The sequence below is a fragment of the Symsagittifera roscoffensis genome, chromosome 1, assembly GCF_963678635.1.
Source record: "Symsagittifera roscoffensis chromosome 1, txSymRosc1.1, whole genome shotgun sequence".
NCBI lineage: Eukaryota > Metazoa > Xenacoelomorpha > Acoela > Convolutidae > Symsagittifera > Symsagittifera roscoffensis.
Genome location: NC_087062.1, coordinates 48,253,404 through 48,273,963, shown reverse-complemented (window position 1 = coordinate 48,273,963; position 20,560 = coordinate 48,253,404). Strand labels below are relative to the sequence as shown.

The 20,560-nt window shown below is 35.2% G+C and overlaps 2 protein-coding genes across 3 annotated transcripts in view; both read right to left on the bottom strand.

The window, feature by feature from the left end:
* Positions 1-1,183: 1,183 nt before the first annotated feature.
* LOC134845288 (protein HIRA-like) lies at positions 1,184-6,139 on the bottom strand. The gene is made up of 5 exons (XM_063862235.1): positions 5,861-6,139; positions 5,174-5,385; positions 4,794-4,953; positions 4,419-4,664; positions 1,184-3,884 (listed from the first exon to the last, which is right to left on the bottom strand). Exons 1-5 carry the CDS (start codon positions 5,941-5,943, stop codon positions 1,346-1,348), a joined length of 3,240 nt encoding a protein of 1,079 aa, XP_063718305.1. The 5' UTR covers positions 5,944-6,139; the 3' UTR covers positions 1,184-1,345.
* Positions 6,140-8,774: 2,635 nt separating this feature from the next.
* LOC134845259 (uncharacterized) overlaps positions 8,775-20,560 on the bottom strand; it is a 133,372-nt gene continuing 121,586 nt past the window's right edge. For both annotated transcript variants that reach the window (XM_063862207.1, XM_063862214.1), the window contains 5 exons: positions 11,207-11,383; positions 10,896-11,024; positions 10,515-10,623; positions 9,376-9,685; positions 8,775-9,116 (listed from right to left, as the gene is read on the bottom strand). In XM_063862207.1, the coding sequence (XP_063718277.1) occupies positions 8,958-9,116; positions 9,376-9,685; positions 10,515-10,623; positions 10,896-11,024; positions 11,207-11,383 (884 nt within the window). In that variant the 3' untranslated portion in view covers positions 8,775-8,957. The remainder of the gene's footprint in view (positions 9,117-9,375; positions 9,686-10,514; positions 10,624-10,895; positions 11,025-11,206; positions 11,384-20,560) is intronic.

Below are 20,560 nucleotides of genomic sequence, written 5' to 3'. Positions count from 1 at the left end.
CAAGTTCGCTAGTGTAAATAACTAATTCAGCCTCTTGGTGTAAAAATGCCACCAAAAGTTTATTAGAGGCTTTACGACCCTATTGGTAAAAAAGCCGCTTAGTAGTATCACACTACACTGCGTTGTGTAAATAAAAAACAATATCAACTACACGGCAAATTACTTGCAGCACAAAAAATTTCGTGACGTGGCAATTAAGCCAACGAAACATTAGCAAGCTAACAATTGATCTAAAAATTATTAAACGAAATATTTACTGTTTGAAAAACTACTGGTCCAATTTATTATCAACGCTAGGGCCTTGTCCGTCACAGGCGTAGTCATTACTTCAGACCAAGTATGCTCCGCAGAACCTCCAGGCCAAGAGTGCCGACTAAATTATCTTAGCAAACTGTTACTGCGAAAAAAGTCTATTTCGAATTGATAACACATACAAATCGCAAGCGTAATTGCGAAAAAATTACCAGAATGTTTTGCCAAAAGTCACGACACAGCAACTTACCGATTTTGAATAACTTTGGCTCAACTTCTCGCATGGAATATGCTGACGATAGCAACAAAGTGACTACTATTATTATATAATGCAACGGCAGAGCCATTCTAGACGAAGACGACGACAGGTCTGCGTTGTTTCCGAATCAACGTTTAAAATAAGTTTTTGAACAAGAAGATCACCTGCCGTCTTTAGTATGACGAACTTCATAGTTTGACTGATATTTGAAATATCATTGCTAGTCGTATGTGGAGGGAGGCTGACTGATTGTTCAGCTGAGGATGGCTATAATTTATTAATTGTTTTCGAAGGATAAAATGTGCGCAATAAGAAATGGAAAGAGCTGGGAAGCATCTGACTGGCTCACAATTGGCAATCGTTGAGAGCCAACTGGACTTAGCGCGGTTGTTTCCCCTTCAACCTAAACACTCTCCTTCCAATCGAGTTCTTCCAGCCACTATTTCCATGTTTGTGCACTTCTATTAACTAACTGGCAGCCAAGTTGACTTTAATCAATCGGTCAATCAAGTTGAGCCAATTTTAACCTCAAGTTGCGTCACACATTTTTTGCATTCAGACCAACAATTCAGAGCTCTGTGCTACTTGGCGGACAAGTGGCCAGAAGTTCCAGCTAAATAAAGTCAAATTTGGGATGAATACCTTTTCAACCTGAACTAAAAAGAGAAAGAATACGCTTTAAAACTAAATTTCATAATGCAAACTCTAATACTGTACATACCACTAGAAAATTAACCATAATCAATAACAACGATGCTAGCTCGATAAAATCAGAATGATAAAAAAACGTTTCGAAAACAAGGAAGCTAAAACAAGTTTTATGTTCATTAAGTTTTAAAGTTGTTTGAGGATCTGATTATATTCACTGAATATCTTTTGATTCTTAACGTTTTTAGCTACGATGTCTAATGCCTCATGCAGTAACTGTCTTCTATTTAGGCCGAGTCTTTCAATGGGATCACGTGACGACTCGACCTGGGAGCTTGTCATAAAGCATGCCGCCACAGAAGGTAGTCCAACATTGTCTAACAGTTCGTCCAGTTTGGCCCTCAGAGCATCCTCGTTGCCAATCCAACTCAGCTCAGAGATCACCCCTAGCAGCCACTTCTTAACATCGGGTCCAGATGCAATATTCATTGCCAGCTTCTGCTGGATATCACTGTACTGCCATGTGGAGTAGTGTACCATATTCTCCACAGCGCTGCATGTACCAGGATCATTTCTTCGAGTTCGGTCAACTGCCTCCGCTAGGCTGTTGTCTTTCATTCTGTTATCTGAGCACAGATCCTCTAGCAGCGACATTACTCCCGTCTGCGTATGACTGCTGCTGCTACCAGATGAACCACCAACGGCTGGAGTTTGGGACGTAGTGCCACGTTTAGCCAGGCTCCAACGTGGTGGCTGAGCCAGCACCCACCCGTTGAAACCAGCGTGGAACATGTATGCTTTATGGGCTGTGGTAACGATGAAGGGTGTACCATTTTCAGAGAAGAAAGCTAGCTTTAATTTGACATCAGCCGCTCTAAATAGATTTGTCAGTTGATAGTTCCACAAAACAGACTTCATTCGTCTCATGTCAAACACACTCACTGTCACTTCGCATGTCAGTACCATCACCATGTGTCCCTTGCATTTCAACTGGGCAATGCTTGCATCTACCACAAATGGCATTTCAAGTATATTCCCATTGTGATCATACACATGAACAGTATCGTCCGCACACGCAACCACAACCAACTCTTCGCTCACACATGCACACACTATTGGATCCGTTAGACATTTTGTGAATTTATCAGTTTCTTCGTTCGTCGAGTACTTGAAATTAAGCATGTGCATAGAAGGGGCCATAGGTCCAATTGATACATTGTTCGTGACGGTAACTTCAAAATGAGAATGGTTAACTGTGAATGCGTCCAGCACTTTTGCAGGATCAATCACTTCAACGGGACTGTAAACTTCATCATCTGAGCAGTCTTTGTCTTCGGCGTCTATATCTGAAGCATCTCCATCTCCATACATTCTGGACCCATACATTTCATTCGGTCTCATTCTGGATGCAGTTAGCCCTGATTCGTCATCGTCATCTTCTAGTATCACTCTCCTTTTCTTCTTCTTCGCACCCTGGCTTTGGAACAGAGTGGTTGCTCCTTTGCTGTTGGACATCTTCAGAGCATTCTGTTTCAGTTTTTTAGCTTTGGTCATTTTAGCAGATTTCACTGAAGAATCAACGTCTGTCAGTGGAGATTTGGCTTGATAAATTGCGGATATTCCTTTATCTGGCACTGCACTTGGTTTATCAGCAGCAACCGTCGAGCTATCAGGACTGACATTTGCCCGAATTACATTCGATGAAAGCACTTGTGCTTCACTTGCAGTTGTGTGGACAGCAGGATCTAAGCTTTCCATCGCCAATGTTGTGGACCCTGTATTTTGATCTTTGTTTTTCACGTCACTCTGAAGACTTCGAAATGATCCGAGCTTTAAATCTTGAACAGATATCTGTTTCTGTGCTCTCTGTTCTGGTGATATTGGCGACGATTCGGGTGAAGTTGTACTGGTCACGACACTGCTATTGCCCTCTCGTATCTGAACATTCTCCTGAGTATCATCATCTCGCTTCAAATTCTCCTGTCTGCCTCTGAAAGGAACTGGCATCACAACTGCGTCTTCATTGGAGTCCGGCTGCTGGAGTCCAATGCACACTGGAACAATCCTTCTGCGTCCATCTTTGCTGATCAACTCTTTCTGAGTAGTAGATATTACAGCCGATGAAGTCATGTTGGCATGCTTGAACACTTTTTTAGGGGTTGGTTTCTCGGGAGATGAGGAAACATTTTCCTTTTCGTTTAGTTCAGCTTCTTTGACTAAATAAGGAAACATATCCGGGTCCGAGACCAGAATAGAAGGTGCGCTTGTTTCATTCATATCTTCCCCATGAAGTCGCTGCAGCACTGTTGTCTGTTCGTGTTGTGTCAGCAGCCTTCCTATTTCCGAATCTCGAAACAATACAAACTTTATCTTTCCTGTGATAGAACATGCCGCAAGCTCAATCGAGTTAGTAGCCCAGGAGAGATCCACAACTTCGTCGTCTAGTAATTCATGTAGAGCAAGAAATGCTTTTGGCCTGGATGAGAGCCAAAAAGATACAGCTCGATCTTTGCTTGCGATAGCCAGCAGACAAGTTACTTCGTTCGTCTCCTTCACTCGAACCATTCGGGGGTGAAAGCGGACACAAGTGATGGCTCGACGATGACCAACAAAATCCATTCTCGGCACGAACTTCCTGGCTCTGCTGCAGATGACTGCCACTGGACCCTCTCCATTCACGGCATGAGAAGACACCAGCATTTGCGCGTCCGGGGACCAGTCACATCTAAATCAATGCACAGTTTTCAAACCAGAATGTTCCATAAATTGGGATAATAATTTTATTTTCAAGCCAAAACTTCTAACCATATTCTATGAAATTGTAAGTTTACAATATAGCTAGGCTTGGGAGAATACCAATAAGGCATCAATCTGTCGAATGGCATCTCCATGAGCAAAATCTATTCTTCTACTTTTTTATTTTTAAACTTAGATCATATAGACAAAAGGACCGCAAAAATTCTTCAAATATCAAAAAGTAAAAAAAATAACTAAAAAATAACGCAAAAAAAAACTTTTTAGGCGTTGTCTAACAATCAAAATAAGATGACCAAAAAAACTATAACAAAGGGATGGAAATTTACCATAAAAAAGTTGTATTGGTTTATATATTTTTAAGCATCAGATATCAATGAAGAGATCCCGATTATTTTTGAGTAGTTGGGCTTAAATAGTTTATCCCATCCACCCTTGTGAATGACTATTGGGCTAGATTGACGATAAATGATATCTGACTTACCCGAACTAAAATAGTCTGTACCTGAGATAATGAGTGGTAAATTCTTTGGTGAATGGTTTGAATACCATACACTCTTCAGCCCAGTCGGCCGTTCTCCATACTCGCATCGTTCTATCGTCACTCTGGGAGGCAAGGAATTTTCCCAGGGGGTCCCAGCACAGTCCCTTCACCAAGTTCGAGTGTCCAGAAAGGGTGCGAAATAGTTCTGGCAGACGTTTCCCGTTCCAGATCATTATGCTGTTATCCACACTGCAGCTTGCGAGGTATCTGAAACATCCAAAAATGCATCGAAACTTAGCAAACGTAAACAGAAAGCTAGCAAACCTATACAAAGGAAAATTGTACCAGCATCGCATTTTGAAAATTAGTGTTAAAGTCAGACTCGCCCATGCATACCTGTCAGCAGGACTCCACCTGAGATCGAACACATTTCCCCTGTGGCCCTTCATATCATGCAGGGGCTTCCAATTCTCCACATTGGCCACCCTGGCCCCGAACGACGAGTCCTCCGCAGTGGTGCGGGAGTAGCACCACACGACCACGTGCTCATCCTCCGCTGCAAAGGCAACACAACATATCAATAGTCAAGCAAGATTCAACTCGAGTACTGGGGAGAAGAAACCCTTTGAGGAGCTATTTTGCATCAGAATGGTCTGTAACCATTGTCGAAGGAAATGCTTAAGTCGAATTCAAATGAAGAAAAATATAAGTAGCGTCGTTTTTTGGATCTGATTAATGTACCTCAAACAAAACTGATACGGTGTCCAGCAACGTACCTGAAGCAAGCAAGTGTCCCGCCCCACTCCATCTGACACAGTTGATGCTGACATGGGGCACCTCCTTCTCACACAAAACCCATGGCTGCTGCTGCTGATCCAAAATCTCTTCTGGTGAGGGCCAGCAATTAGGGGGGTTTCTCACTGGCTCCATGTTCCAAAAGGTCAGTCTGGCAGGATTTACACTGTCTCCGTTCACCGCAGACACGAACCTAGACATTAAATTACTTAAAAATGAATCAAACTATCATTCAGTTATACTCAGTTAAAACTTTGCCAATCCTAAAATTGATTCAAGGACAAGCGAACCAAACACAAAATAAATTAAGATGTTGAGATGGCCAGTTCTACTCAAGCGGGTACTAGGCACATTTGATAAGATACATGCGCTCTTTCCATTCATAGACTTCCAAATCTCCTTCCGAAAAAAACATAGCCCATCGCCTTGCAATGATTTTGGTACTTTAGGGATTACTTTCAATGATTACCAGTCGACGCTATACTAGGAAAGAGTCTATAAAAGACTCTCTCTGTTTAAAAGAGCACTTAGTTCTTAGCACCCATGCTCTGCCACAACTTCAATTCCAGTCCCATTATTGCAAGCTATCCTTATTTTTGTGGTCACTTACTGTGTAGGTAACCCTATTAGTCATTCTTCTATAGTGAGAATGAATTCAATTATTTGACCTGCTTCCATCAGGGTGTATGTCGATGGAGCTGATAGTAGAGGGTTCACTGCACATCTGCCGTGGGAACTGCACTCGAACCATCTTCCCCTATCTACCCTACACTTTCTGTCTTAGTTTCCCTTGTTCCTTTTCCTACTTCGGTTCTCCGCACACAGTAATGAGCTGATGTCGAGATTGCAGTTGACCACGATGAAGACAGAGAGATCGTAGCTGGCACATACATTCAATAACGCCCCACTCTATAATTTGTAATTCTGATCTCAGCCATTGAAATATCTTAAACGATAATCCGCTCATCGAATAACCAGGCAGCAGAGGAGTTGGAATTGTCTCATTAATATACTAAACTGCCTGAGTTTCTTTTAAAAGATCCGAAATTAATTTATCGAGGCTTTTTGATTGATTTTACACAATTCTGATAAACTATTTGAAATCAGCTGGACAATCCCCGCCCGCACCCGTGTAGACACTCCAGCAAGGCATGTATTAAAATTGAAAATTACAGAATATGCATTTCAACAAGCGCTCACAATATTTTCATTTGGAAATCTCTCCAATTGAAGATCCATTCAACTGTGTGTGAATCAATTAAATTATCCTTTTAAATTAATTATTTGTCCATAAAACATTGCTAGCTGGATCAGATCGCTCCCCATAGCTCGTATTGTTGAAAAAACTTCGACTTTCGGGAATAGCCACAATTCACCCATTGTCTGCAGTTTTTGGTGAAATGTGATTTAGTTTTTAAATAATTGTTTTCAGATAAAATCATAATTTCAAACAATTCAAGACATAACGCTTCATTTATTGCTTCTTTGTGACTAAAAGGAAAATGCAACGACACATGTGCAGACAAGGATAGCCACTTATGCGCAAGTAGCACAGAATGCTCCGACCGTAGTCTTAAAAAAATACTTAAAGTTTGTTCAAATTAGTGTCGTTCTTTTGTGCGATGTATGATGAAAATGATCAGACAAAAGCCTAGTCTTAGGCATATTCGACAGTTATAGTAAAATAGGGAGATTGAACAACACCTTTTGTGGCAAAAACACAATAAAATATTTTTTAAATCGAAAATTTGCAAATTTTTTGAATTTTTGATACCCTAAATGACGCTAAAAAAATCCAAAAACTAAATTTTACTCGAGTAAACACAAACATTCACGGCTTAAATTAAGAATGGAAAAGCTATTGTAAGCCTGCTCGTTTACTTCAAGCGCTCGATTTTAGACTTATTATTTAAAAAATTAAACCCGTTTTATGTGTCGTTCAAATCAGTGTGGATGCCAAACAAAATTTAAAAAAAAAGACACCCGAATACAAAACTCCTCCCTATCTTCAATAGTCGGAACAAAACTTGCAGCAAAACTCCTGGAACTGCTAATTATACAAAAACGCAATTAGCTTTCAAATACAGAACATAGCTAACAGAAATTTGGAAAAGAGGCGAGTGATCAGAAAAAAATGGAGTATTTTTTTTGCAAAAATCACAACTTTCGAATTTCCGAGAAAAAAATATTAGTTTTAAAGCTCTTTGAATTTCTAGAACAATTTATGATTGACTCTTTTTTGGCAAACTTAAACCGATTTGAGAACATTGCATCATTATGAGCTGAACCTAAATTTCCCATCTCTAATTTTGACCATTATGAGAACAAAGTTATTTACGGGAAAAAAATAGGTCTAGTACCACATTGCAATACCCTTGCTTATCACAAAGGTAATAAAACTAACCCATAGAAAAGTGTCGTCATTTCGTTTATTGACCTTTAATCGTGAACATAAATCTTATTTTTAGTAAATATGTATATTCAACTCAGTTCAAACTTTGTTCTCGGGTTGGCGAAAAAAACATATGAAAAATTCTATTACTAACAATTGCAATACAGAGGAAAATTAGTTAAGAACTATAGCACAAATCCAGCATCTCGTTAGATTTAAAAGGTATTTGGAAATAAATAAGAGATTGCGAAAATCGATAATTTACAACATGGAAAATATTTGAAGCTTTGAGCAGCTCGGAAGGAAGGCGATCAGGCAACATGTTATACATTACAAGCATCTTCTGACATGCCAAAGATTTGAATTTATAAAATATAGACAGTGCCAAATTGTTGACAAATCGGCTATCCTAATGGCCGAATTTTATCAGACGAAGGAACTGACGCATCCAATTAGATCTTTTAACAATTAGATCTTTTAACAGAAATACACATTTTTTCAGACTTTAAACACATTGAAGCTAGCAAAACAATGACTGACACATCATGCAGCTCTATTGGCCAAAAAAGAACATCAACAATTTGGTGCTTACTATAAAACACTTGCAATTTTTTTTTAAAAAGTGTTAGTTATATTAAGTGCAGACGAGAGCTTAGATGTGAACTAAGAATGCCAGTATATGCCTAGTCAGTTAGCTTCTCTTTCATCACATTTTCATCCTCATTAGGCATTATTTTCAGCTTAAAGCAAAAATATGTACTTTCACTTGTAATCAGCATTAAATCTTCAGTTAAAATTGAGGTTCCTTCCATAATGCGCAAAGTGGTCTCCAAATTTTGAGAAAACTTGGCATATTTCTTATCAATTCAATGGAAACGACAAAAGAGAACATAACAATTGAAAGCCATGTACAATGAAGTTTTCAAATTGAAAAATAAAATTAAAACCTCAAGAGTAAAAGATTTTGAAACATAGCCCATAGAAAAATGGAAAAGTGTCAAGGAACTCAAGGCAACCGAAAAAATTTGGATTTTAACAAAAATGTTCAATTTTCTAATTTCGACAAAAAATGCTTCAAGTAAAACTCATTGAATTTCAAGAATCTTCTCTATTGTTGGAAACAATTTTCTTCCGTTGAGAAACTGAATTTGAATTGAATCAAATATCAAAAAGAAAATAAAAAACTCGGTTCATTGACACTTAATTCAAATAAGTTGACAAATCCTCACAAAGTACATCTTATATGATTTTGAGACGCAAATACGCGATCTGCTAAGTCTGTATCCATTTGAATTTTATGTGCAAAATCTAGCTTCTTGAGCCATTGTTCTAATTTCTATTTTGTGTACTTTGTATTGTCTCTAAATTTCTATCTACACTAAAGATCCAGGTGATGGATCTTGAGAAGGCGATGGAAGTGGGGACTGGTTCCAGGGAGAAGAAGAGCCCAAGAGATGAAGAGACGAGACTCTGCTGGATGGACTGCTGCTCACTCCTCCTCCCGAGATTCTCGTCAACTCACTAGTGGGACTCTATAAAAAAACATATAAATCTCTTATTCAAAACACTTTACCATTCCAATTTCACTGCATTAAGGCGAACTTTTTTTGATTGGGACATTATTGAAACGACAAAAATTAAATCATTTATCAATATGCCACTTAAATTTAAACTATCGACACAATTTAGAGGCAAGGAAGCAATACATGAACGGAATACTTCGCTCAAGAAACTTTTAAAACCAAAACGGTTGCCGACACAAGCCGAGCGCTTTTTGTGGCGGTCGCTTACTGGGTCGTTGCTGATGTTGCTAGAATAGTAGTTGTTGTTGCTGCTGCCGGGTCTGCTATGTCCCTTGCTGTGTTGGAGCGAGTTAAGGAGGCGTGGTGAGTTGGTGGCTCCTTTGAGGAGAGTGTCTGTACGTGGGTGGTGTGGGGGGAATATTAGGGGCAGGTGGGTGAGGGTGAAGAGCATGATGGAGTTGGTGGTGGCAACACTGGCTGCCATTGAGATGTGGTCCGGGGGGAAGATGAGGTTGGGTCCGAACACTATGGCTACATTGGTGCTGTCCATCTTGTTCATGTGCTGTCTCTCCACAACACTAAACATCACACCGCCAACATAAACCAAACTCTCATTGGTTCAACCCTGCATGTAGGAACCATCTGAAAAGATAATACTAAGTCCCAGCACGTCTTTGGCTTCTAGCATCATCTTAACAAAGTTCCATCAGATAATTGCATGTACCCATCTCTTATGAAAAAATTATTACAATTGTAAGAAATGTAATGTGGTTCCTGCGAATCGCAGAGGAGCTATCAGTAGGCTTCAACAGTCCTGTTGAGGATAGTCCATTTTTATTATCTCCCCACATTCCAGACCGTGTTATTTTGTTGAGCAAGCTCTTTTTTTTGCGACTCAAGGCCGTTTTTTTTGCGTCTAGAATTTTCACGTGGTACCACTATTGCAGCCGAAATTGGTCAGGCTGTGGTAGACCTGAACTTAGAGCAGGGATTCGACCCTCTCACTTCCCAAATGGTTCCCGCTTTGGTACTATTTTATGGCATCTATGCTCGGCCAACTGATTCTTATAATTTTCTGAGGCTTCAATTATTATTTAAATCGAAGGGTGAACGCGGGCCAAAAAAACTTTTATCTTTCGGTCAAAACCTTTCAAAAACTGACCAAAATTGGCTGTTAAGGTCTTTTTCACAGTTTTGTCTGCGGCACAGCAAATTTTGGCAAACTAAGGTTTTGGGAGAGCTCAGAAAATCAATTTGGTTGGCCTAAAAAAAAGTCTACAAAATTGTCGAAAGTCCGTTACCCCCGCCCTTTAGAAAATCCCATGTAGATCCACCCACTGCTTTCAGCAAAACTAAATTTTGCAACCAAATTAAGCGTTTTAAATGCATTAACTCATTGAGACTTACAGTGATAGATGTGTGAACAGGTGTAGGAGGGTAGCCTGATGTGTGAAGGAGAAGGTCTGTATGATTCCACGCACTGTATCAATCAACTCATCCGTTTCCTTCCCACTCGCTGAAACAACGAAAAGACCGTTGTGCACGATAGGTAGATAATAGAAAACGATTTTAAAAAAACCTGTGTTCACTTCAGTTTCAGGTATTAAAATAGACAATATCCTCAGAATATCAGATAGCTATAAAAACCGCTAATTTCAATCCTTTTTAAGAGTGGTTAGCTCCATATCCACCTACACTATATATTTTCCACAGCGAAACAAACACAAATCAGAAAGACAAAATCTGTGAATATTGTCGAATACGCCAGTTCTTGGGACTGCTACTAACTGAATGCTTGAGCGAGGGTGGTGTAGGACCCAGATGGGAATAGAGACTCGGGCAATTCCCGAAAGTACATCTTCAGAGCACCTGTGATCACATGGATGTCCTGCACTTGGGACAGACTGTAGCTAGAGTCTTAACACATCACTAAGCCATTAACACAAACAACATTACAAATCTTTTGTATTCTATTTGACTGTTTTTCCCATCGTTGAATGTTTGATAAGGTTTTCCAACTGATATTTCGGAGCTTTCATATTCATAAATTGAAATTCTATTAAATTACAGTATATAATCTGATTATAGTTGGCACTCACTCTTGTCGACTTCGAAGCGCAGCTTCTGTATCTCAGCCATGTTCCCACATAGTCTGTAGATGCCCTCAATGTCCACTCCTCTCCTCTCCACCTCGCGAGTGCCATTGATCACAAACTCAGGCACCATTCGCTTCTCACTCTCGCTGCGCACCTCCAGCAGACAGCCAAATACAGGAGCTAAATCAAGGCTTCATCATCAATAGAGCATAACTTAGTCAAAATCCGATGGTTCAATAACAGATCAGGAAGCATCAGGGCCAGTCAAATCGAGAATTATTCAATAAGCAAAAACAATTAGATGCTATCTTTAATAGATGATTACTGCAAACAAAGAAAACGAAGCCCCGGTATAAAAGACTGATTCATAACAGTAGTAGATGTTGAAGGTTAAGTGGGGGGAGGGGGAGGGAGGTGGTAGACGCCCATGTATTAAGATAGGGAATAGAGCATCAGATCTATCAGCTATGTATTAAGATTGGGTATAGAGTTTACAAGTATTAGGATAAGGAATACCGATGGTAAGATTTTATGGTTTGTGTGATGGTAAGATAATGGTAAGAAAAACGTATTTTTTTGGTTTTTGTGTGGAAATGTCTAGTTTTTTCGCAAAATTTTCGGCGACCGTTATCTAACTGTTAAATAACACTGGTTAATTACGTGGAGATTGTGGACTGAAGGTCTTTTAAATAGTATTTTGGTACATGGTAAGTCAATGGTAAAAGTTTTTGTGTAAAAACTTGGAGTTTTTTCACAAAATTGAAAAATTATTCAAAAATTTCCAAAACACGATAAGATTTGTTATAATTTGATCTAATAAAAACTTATTAGAAACTTATACTTTCTATCTATCTGAATCTATTCTGAAACCTACTGAAACTTGGAAAAAAAATTGCAGCAATCTCATAATTTTGGCTAATGTATTGTTGCTTCTGATCTAATTTTAAACATACTTTTACGTATAGATTTTAAAAGTGAGCTCAGACTGTATTTTAATTGGCATCATGTTGAGACAATGATGCAAAATTTTGAATAAAAAAATGAATTTTTCCACAGTTTTTTCTCAAAATATTGAGATAGGATAAAATTAACCTTAATATGAGCTAAAAAGCGGGTTATATAATGCCCTAAACACTAAAAAGAAAGCTCATAATAGCAGAATCAAAATTGAAACTTCCGGAAAATAGTGAAATTAATCGTAATTTTTGAGAAAGTATAGTAAAAAATAATCGAATCTATCCAAAATTTCCATTTTCAACCTTTTTTGTTGATTAACTAATTTTTTATCCAGTTCAGAGAGAATTGAAATAGGATTCTCAATTCAAATGAACACTAAGGCAAAATTCTACGAAATTTCTAGATCAGAGTCCATGATTTAACTCCTCCTCAGTTTTTTCTCAATGATTAACCTAAATTTGTACAAAAATTACATCTGAGAAATTTTTCACGTTAATAATAATGAATTTTAGATCAATGATAAAAAATGAACAGTTAATTGCTAAAATTGATTAAAAATGGGATAAATTTTTCTTGAAATTTAATTCGATATTGGCTCAAACTCAACAAAATCTTCTTCATAACTGATGAAGAAGCTCTGTTGCTTCTGCAACATAATTTTTATGATTTTCCGTAGAAATGTTCTATGTTTAAAGCTTATTCTTGCTTTCTGCTGAAGGTATGTTTTCGCTATTGAACACACTTTGCAAGAAAATTTAGTCAGAACTGGAGAATTTAGGAGGAAAATAGAATCAATTGAAAGAACAATTTGCTGGCAGAGATGAAATTAGAACTGATACCGTCTAAGTATATTGGTAAAAATTGTAAATGTCTTCCTCAAGATTCCCTTATTTAGTTGCTACAGTAAAATATTTAAGCAAAAATAAAATTTTTGGAATCAATAACTATCGCTTCTCTTGAAAAAAAGTTATTTTTTCATGATTTTCCGTAGAAATGTTCTATGTTTTAAGGTTATCTTGCTTTCTGCATGTTTTCGTTATTGAACACACTTTGCAAGAAAATTAAGTCAGAACTGGAGAAATTAGGAGGAAAAAAGTATCAATCAACTAACAATTTGCTGGCAGCCATGAAATTAGAACTGATACCGTCTGATTATTTTGATAAAAATTGTAAATGTCTTCCTCAAGGTTCCCTTGTTCAGTTGCTACAGTAAGCTATTAAGCAAAAATATAACTTTTGGGATCAATAACTATAACTTTTCTGGCAAAATAGTTATTAATAAACGTTTTTTATTCTCAATTTATAACGGAAATTTTCTCAAAATTACCCAAGTGAGAAAAAATCGGTGCTAGTTAAAGCATTCAAAAACATATGTAAAAAAATGAGAATATAAAGGTGTATTTCTACGATTTAAGAACAAATTAGGGGCAGCTCTATTAGTTATAGTATGAAAATCTCCAGAAATACGCAAGGGAACCTAGTTCCTCACATCTACAATATCTAAAAACTTCTAAAAGAGCGCGTCTCAAAAAATTGATTTAGCAAAGCAAATCAAGGTGCAAACTGGAACAATTGTGTAATTTTCCGATTTTTATTAAGAAAAAAACTCAATGTATTTAAAAAAGTAAAAATGTAGAAATGTATTGCAGATAGTGTTGTATATTATATGTAGTATTGTGTATGTATGTAGTATTGTGTATTGTATATAGCAAGGAAATGTAGATCTTGAAAGCAAGTTTTTGATTCATGTTCCATGTATCTACTTCCAAAAGATGTTGGATTGGGTTTACTTTAAAAAAATTATCCTCAAAACATCTGATTTTTCATATAAATTTACCTATTATATCAAAGAAATTTCTAATGAATTACACATAAAAACAAATCTTCGACACTTTTTATGTCGGATTTTTTTCAAGATATACTTTATAAGCTAAATTTTAGTAAAATTATCTCAAAACTCCTACTGAATTAAATTGAGTTTCTATCTCATTTTAGCTTTTTCTTAGTTTCTCCTTTATCTACTATCTACCAAATTAATCCAATTTGAACAAAACTTTATTTGAAAATTGAATTATAGATGGAAAAATGTATCGTTTCAGCGAACGTTCAATAATCCGAAGCTGAATTAATGCCATAAATCCTTTGCTTAAAGTTTTTAAATGATTTTCTCAACCTGATAATTTTATATTGCTGTTTCAAATCTGATTTTCTACAATGAAGTAAATTTTTTCTTTGAGAATGATGTATATTATTATCTTGAAACTTTCAAAGGCTAGCACAAACATACAATTTTTCATCTTTTCCAGGGCAGTTATCAATTTCTGTTCTGAAATCGTCAAACAACAGTAGAAAACTATAACTCATAATAAATCAACCCCCAATATCTGCACTTAATAGCGCACTACTATATGAACTTTTTTACAATCACTAAACAGGGTTAACTTTAAAATGGCAACTAGGCAAAACCTTTCAATTAGTCGATGTTTCACAAATATCCAGTTTTTTCTACAGTTTTTAAACAAATACTTAACCACTCATTAGCGTAAGTTATGCACTTTTACTACAAATTTATCGCAACCAAGTCTCCGCAAGCTTGCAGGCAATGGAGTTTTTACTGTTGATTAAAGATTTTGGGATCGATTTCCATAGAAAGTTTCACGACAACTTGAACTCGATTTTTGCTGTCTGTATTGTCATTCAAAACCTTTGATCAAAAAAATAACAGATCAAGAATTGTGTTAAAAAAACTGCATAATTTTTACTAGATTTTTTCAAATTCATCAATTGTATTCCAGACTCAGTAAAATTTAAAATTCATAGTAATTTCTATGTTTTTAATAAAAATTATTAATTTTACCTTTTCTTGAAGTGTGTTTGGAGACTGCTGAGCACATAACTTAACATTATGCTGGCAATGCTTCTTGTTGAAATGATTAGTGAGTTCCTGGCTGCTATAAGTATAAAAGTTACAATTCAAACACTTCAAAACACCACAGGTTCTACGATGTCTTGATGAATCTTTGTGAGTGTAATCACTGCCACATTCAAGACATGCAATTCTTTGCTTTCTATTCAGTGACGGCATCTCACGAAAAAATTTGAGAACAAATGAGAGATATAGAAGGTCCTGATATTTTAGATAAGAAGTGTTGAATAGCCTCAAAAAATGAATAAAAATAAGAAAAAACTGCAAATTTTTCAACCAATTGTTTTTAACGTGAAAGAAATCAGAATCGATAACATTCTATTTGGTTATGTTGAAAAAATCAACCAATCTAACCATGGAGTTTCAAAAGTATCAACCAATCAGAATCGAGCATTTCTTTAAAAGAAAGTTTGATCTTTTTTGATATCAACTAATCAGAGTCGAGCATTATTTATTAGGAAATTTTTATCTTTTTGATATCAACCAATCAGAATCGAGCTTCAATAGTCATGTAATTTTCAACAAATTCAATGTCAACCTATCAGAATTGAGTTCTTCTTCTCATGAATTTTTCAACGATTTCGTTAAAATTTGTAGATTTCGAGGATACTTTCACAGACATTATTTGTGTGAACAACCAATCAGAATGAAGTAACCACAGATTTTAAAAAACTTTGTAGATCGGAACCAGGCTATGTTATGAAACTTCTTAATCAATCAATTTCATTGAATTTTTCCAACATAACTAAGATTTGAAGTTTGATACCTTAGTGGGATAAATGAGATTTCTTGTCTAGTTGATATTGTTTTTTCGATATTGAATTCAAATTTTGAAATTTCGCTCAAAATTTTTCCGATTTGTTCAATTTCTAACCAGTGAAAAAAGAAATTACCAAAATATACGTTTTTATCGTTTTCTTTTTGGTATATTGTAGTATAAACAACAGGAAGTCTATTAAATTTGGATAAACGATCAAAAGATATTCTGACAAATTTGGATTTTGCATTTGTATCAAACCCAAAACAGTAATCGAATTGATGTTCCTTATCTCCAAATTTTGTTTCATAGGCTCTTCCGTTGTTTTTTTTTGACTGATAGACCACTGAATCTGACTTAACTCTTCTAGATAGAAACATTGTTGATAAATCTGGCAGTACTCTTCTTTTTTGTAATCTCCTCTCCATCTTTTTAACAAATTTATGAACTTTCTGTGTTTCTATACAAATTAAAACTAATACAATCTCCATCAACGTCATCTGTCCACCACTCTTGTAGTTTTTTGTAGTAGTTCAATTTTAATATCTGATAAATGTTCAATTCAGACATTGAAAAAGCTTCTGATGGCAACATTTTTCTTACTGAAATACACGAAGAAACTTAAAAAACTCGAATTTATTTTATCATTTTTAAAGTATTTTGTAATAACATCCAGCATAAAAACTTTTTCCATCCTTTATAAAATTGATGTAGCCAATCAAAAACTCAAATTATGGTGAAAAAAATTGAAAACAACCAAAGAAATTTAAAAAATATTGATAAGGTTTTCAGCTTATTATTGTTTTTAAATTTGTTCAAATCAGACCAAATTTACTAAGTTTAGATAAAACTTCAGTTTTTTTTTCTGTAATTTCCTACGCAGTATAATTTCCTACTGATAATTGGTTAATATTTTTATGTCAATTTGGAGTAAATTGTATGTTTTGTCTGAATTTTTCTCTGATATCATACCTCTTAATATACACTTCAGTGAGAAAAAATTGTTTTGAACCAACAATATTTCAATTACCAAACATAAAAAACATCACAAAGCTTTACTGATGTTTGCAATTATCAACAAACAAAGTCTCCCATTATTTGGGACAGTTCTTTGAATTCATTCAAAGTATAGTTGACATATGCAACTTGCTTCAAGTCTTCAATTTCCTTTGCAGTGAAGAGTCGAACCTGAATTTAGGGTGGCTTGCTCACGTTGTACTTCCTGATTGTGACACACACCCTTCTCATGTTGTATGTTGCTATTTCATATACTCTATTACGGATGTCGAATTCCTGATCCATAGTTGATTCTCTACCAGATTTGCCTTCATATATAGGTACGAGTCCAAGATTTTCAGCATCGTGAATAACAATATTCCGTATTGCGGATATTGCTTCTCCTTCTTTTTCACTACGATAGACTTGTTGGGACTTTCCGAATTGTCACAATTCATTTATTTTTAATAGTTGAAAGCAGGGTTCAAAGTATATTTTCCCCCTTGTAGGATTTTTGGAACCAAACAAATCTCCCAATTCTTTTTTGATTTTTTGAAAATTCAATATAGTTGGGAATAACATTTTTTGAAAAGCACACTGATCAGATGAGGAGAAATGATTTTGAGAATAAATGAAAATGGAAATGAGCAGTATGAGTCATCGCGATTTCCATATATGGAAGTAGTACCAAACATGGAAGGATTTCCCTATATGGAAACTGCGTAGGCGTTACTGCTACTATATAAATCCACCAATTTCTGCAAAATCATTTTCTCCAATGGCAACTGCTATGTGTCAAGCTCTTCCCAGCTTTTATTCAGATTATAATAGTAAATCATTGTTTATTTCTGTTTCCAACGAACTTAACGAAAAATACATAGTAACCCAAGACTATTGCGTGTCTACTCACGATTCTTTCTGTTCCTTGAGAAGTTGCAAATTACATATATTCGGAAAAAGTTCAAAAAACATTATCTAAATTCTAATCAAAAACTTGCATCTACGCAAACTCTTGGCTCAGCATTTTTAGACAGAATTCGAACAGTTCAAAGTTCAAAATACGAATCTGATTTGATCAAAATAACTGATTGTTTTATTGATGGTTATGGTTCTTCAAATAGTAAGCGTGTCAAAATTTACTATTAATTTTTGATTATTTCTTCAAAAAAATCTAGTCAAGGTTAATTAAATTTCAATTCAAATGCTTTTCAACGAATAAATTTATGTTGCTTTTTTACAAGATGCAACAAAATTAATCACTTTATAACAAATATGGGTATTTTACAGAAAATTTGTTGCTGAACGCAACTTTTTTCATATTTTAAAAATAAATACACTTGCAAAACCTAACTTCCTTTTTCTTATTGTTTAGAAATTATCAGTATTGATGACTTCGAGTGCTTTTCCGTATCTTAATACACTGTTTTTCTGATGTTTTAGATTTGGATACGTGCGAAAATAGATTTTTTGCTGATCAAACTTAAAACAAAGAAATTCCTAAACTTTAATTTTTAACATTGAAAGAAAATCATGTTACAGTTTTCTTTAAAATGCGAAAAAAATTAATAAAGTTTTTCTTCGAAAGCAAAAATTTTGTGATTTTTTAACAAGTATGCAAGAAAAAATATAAAAAAATTTTTGCATATTGCAAAATTTGTAAAATTTTTTTTTACAAATATGCGAAATTTTTTGAGAAAATTTTTTGCACGATGCAACATTTTTCAAGATTTTTTAAAAAATAAATGCAAAAACCAAATTTCATTTTTTTTGTTATGCAAATGCAAAAATTTATTGTAAAAAACTTGCTAAATTAATGCTAAAACTTTTTCATAATTGATGACTTTGAGTGCTATTCCCTATCTTAATACATTGTTTTTCCGATATTTTTGATCAATATACATGCAAAAAAGAGATTTCTTTATAATCAAAATTAAAACAAAGGTTTTCATTTACTTTAAATATTAACAGTGCAAGAAAACCTTGTTACAGTTTTCTCTAAATGTAAAAATATTTAATGAAATTTTTCTTAATTTGCGAGATTTCTTTGATTTTTTTAACAAATATGCAAAAAAAAAATTCTGAAAATTTTTGCATGTTGCAAAATTTAATGTAAAGTTTTAAACATGTTTGCAAAAATTGGTTTAATTTTTTTGCCATCTTTCTAACAAAACTTTGTAAAAGTATTTACCAGTTGCATAATTAGTTACATTTTTAACAAAGTTTTTCAAACAGTTTTTGGCTCAGAGAACCCCTCATCCTCTTCGATGGTAATTGAGTTGTCCACAGATCCCTCTTCCCAAGGAAAGAGGAAATCGTCGAATGGTTGAGCCATATATCTAGAGTCAGGAGTTTCGGGGTAGTTCATTCCCACATGCTCGGCTACTTCCTCCATCATTTGCATTTCTCCAAGTTGGTTCTCTGTAGGGGGTACTTGCGTTATATGAGATTCGTTGAAATCCCTGTGCATCATTTCTACCATGTGTCAGACTTGGATTGGGATGTCCATTCGTACCAGAAAAACTCCGAACTGTTTCTCGCACTTGGATTTGTACTAAATCGGCCGAAAATTCTACCGAGAACATAAGGTTGTTGTTTTGTACTGAGAAGATCATTTTGAGCAATAAGTTGAGTTAACGATACAGAGTAAAAACAAGATTTACAGTTGAGAGGGAGGTAGTTGATGGCGGTTAAGTTGAAATTAATGTAGTCAGAGCTCAGAGAGGAGGTAGTTGACGGAAGTTAAGTTGAAAGTAAAATGATTTTTAGTTAAGAGAGAGGGGTACCTTCAACTTGAATGTGTGGGTTCAACCAATCAGAATGGATTTTATTTATTTGGATTGTAGTCGTGTCCAATCAGATTTCAGTTTCCTCTTGTGGAATTCTTATAGAAAACTCGTTTCCATTTGGAAACAAAGTTCCATTTTGGGTATTGTCATTTCCAATCACAGAAACGTTCAATTTTGTTCAAGTTGTCGTATCCAACCAGACAAAAGTTTACCTTTTAAGGACTTAAATCCTCCAAATAAGTAAAAATATACACAAAAGCAATCGCAAAAATAAATGACCAAAATTGTTTGCCGTAAAAATAAGAAATATTGCCGATATAAGTAACAAAAGAAGGAAAATTTTATAAAAAAAGTGGCATATCTGCAATGTTTTTTATCAAGTTAATTGAATTTTTTGTATATAATCGAGGAGAAATTGCTGATTTTTGAGCAGATACTCAAGTTCTTTGATTTTAATATAGATTTGAGAGGATAACTCAAATTTGATGAATTTTTCAAAGCAAATCTCTGGAAATCTGATTCCAAACCTGATCATGCAAGATTTTGAACTTTGAAAATCTTTAGGAAAAGGAGGAAGAAAGAACTTTGCTGGGCAGTTTTGACGAATTTGGGAGTTGGATAGGGAAAAAAAGTCTATGAAATATTACCATACGACTTTATTAAATTCAAATTTTCTAAGATAAATAAAATTTCTTTTCTTGTCAAGTGTAACTCAGCAGTAAGTTTATAGCTTTGCTACGCAATATGTGGATCAAAAATATGATTGATAAATCTTTGATTGAGTAAGTTTCCCTAAAGAGACCTTAACTTAGTCGGAGAACTCAATTTTGGACAACATAAACGTCCAAAAATTTCTGAAAAAAATAGGAATCTACATCTATTTCATCAATAAGGAAATCACAGGGAAAATTTTCTTTTTTTGTAGTGTAACTTGA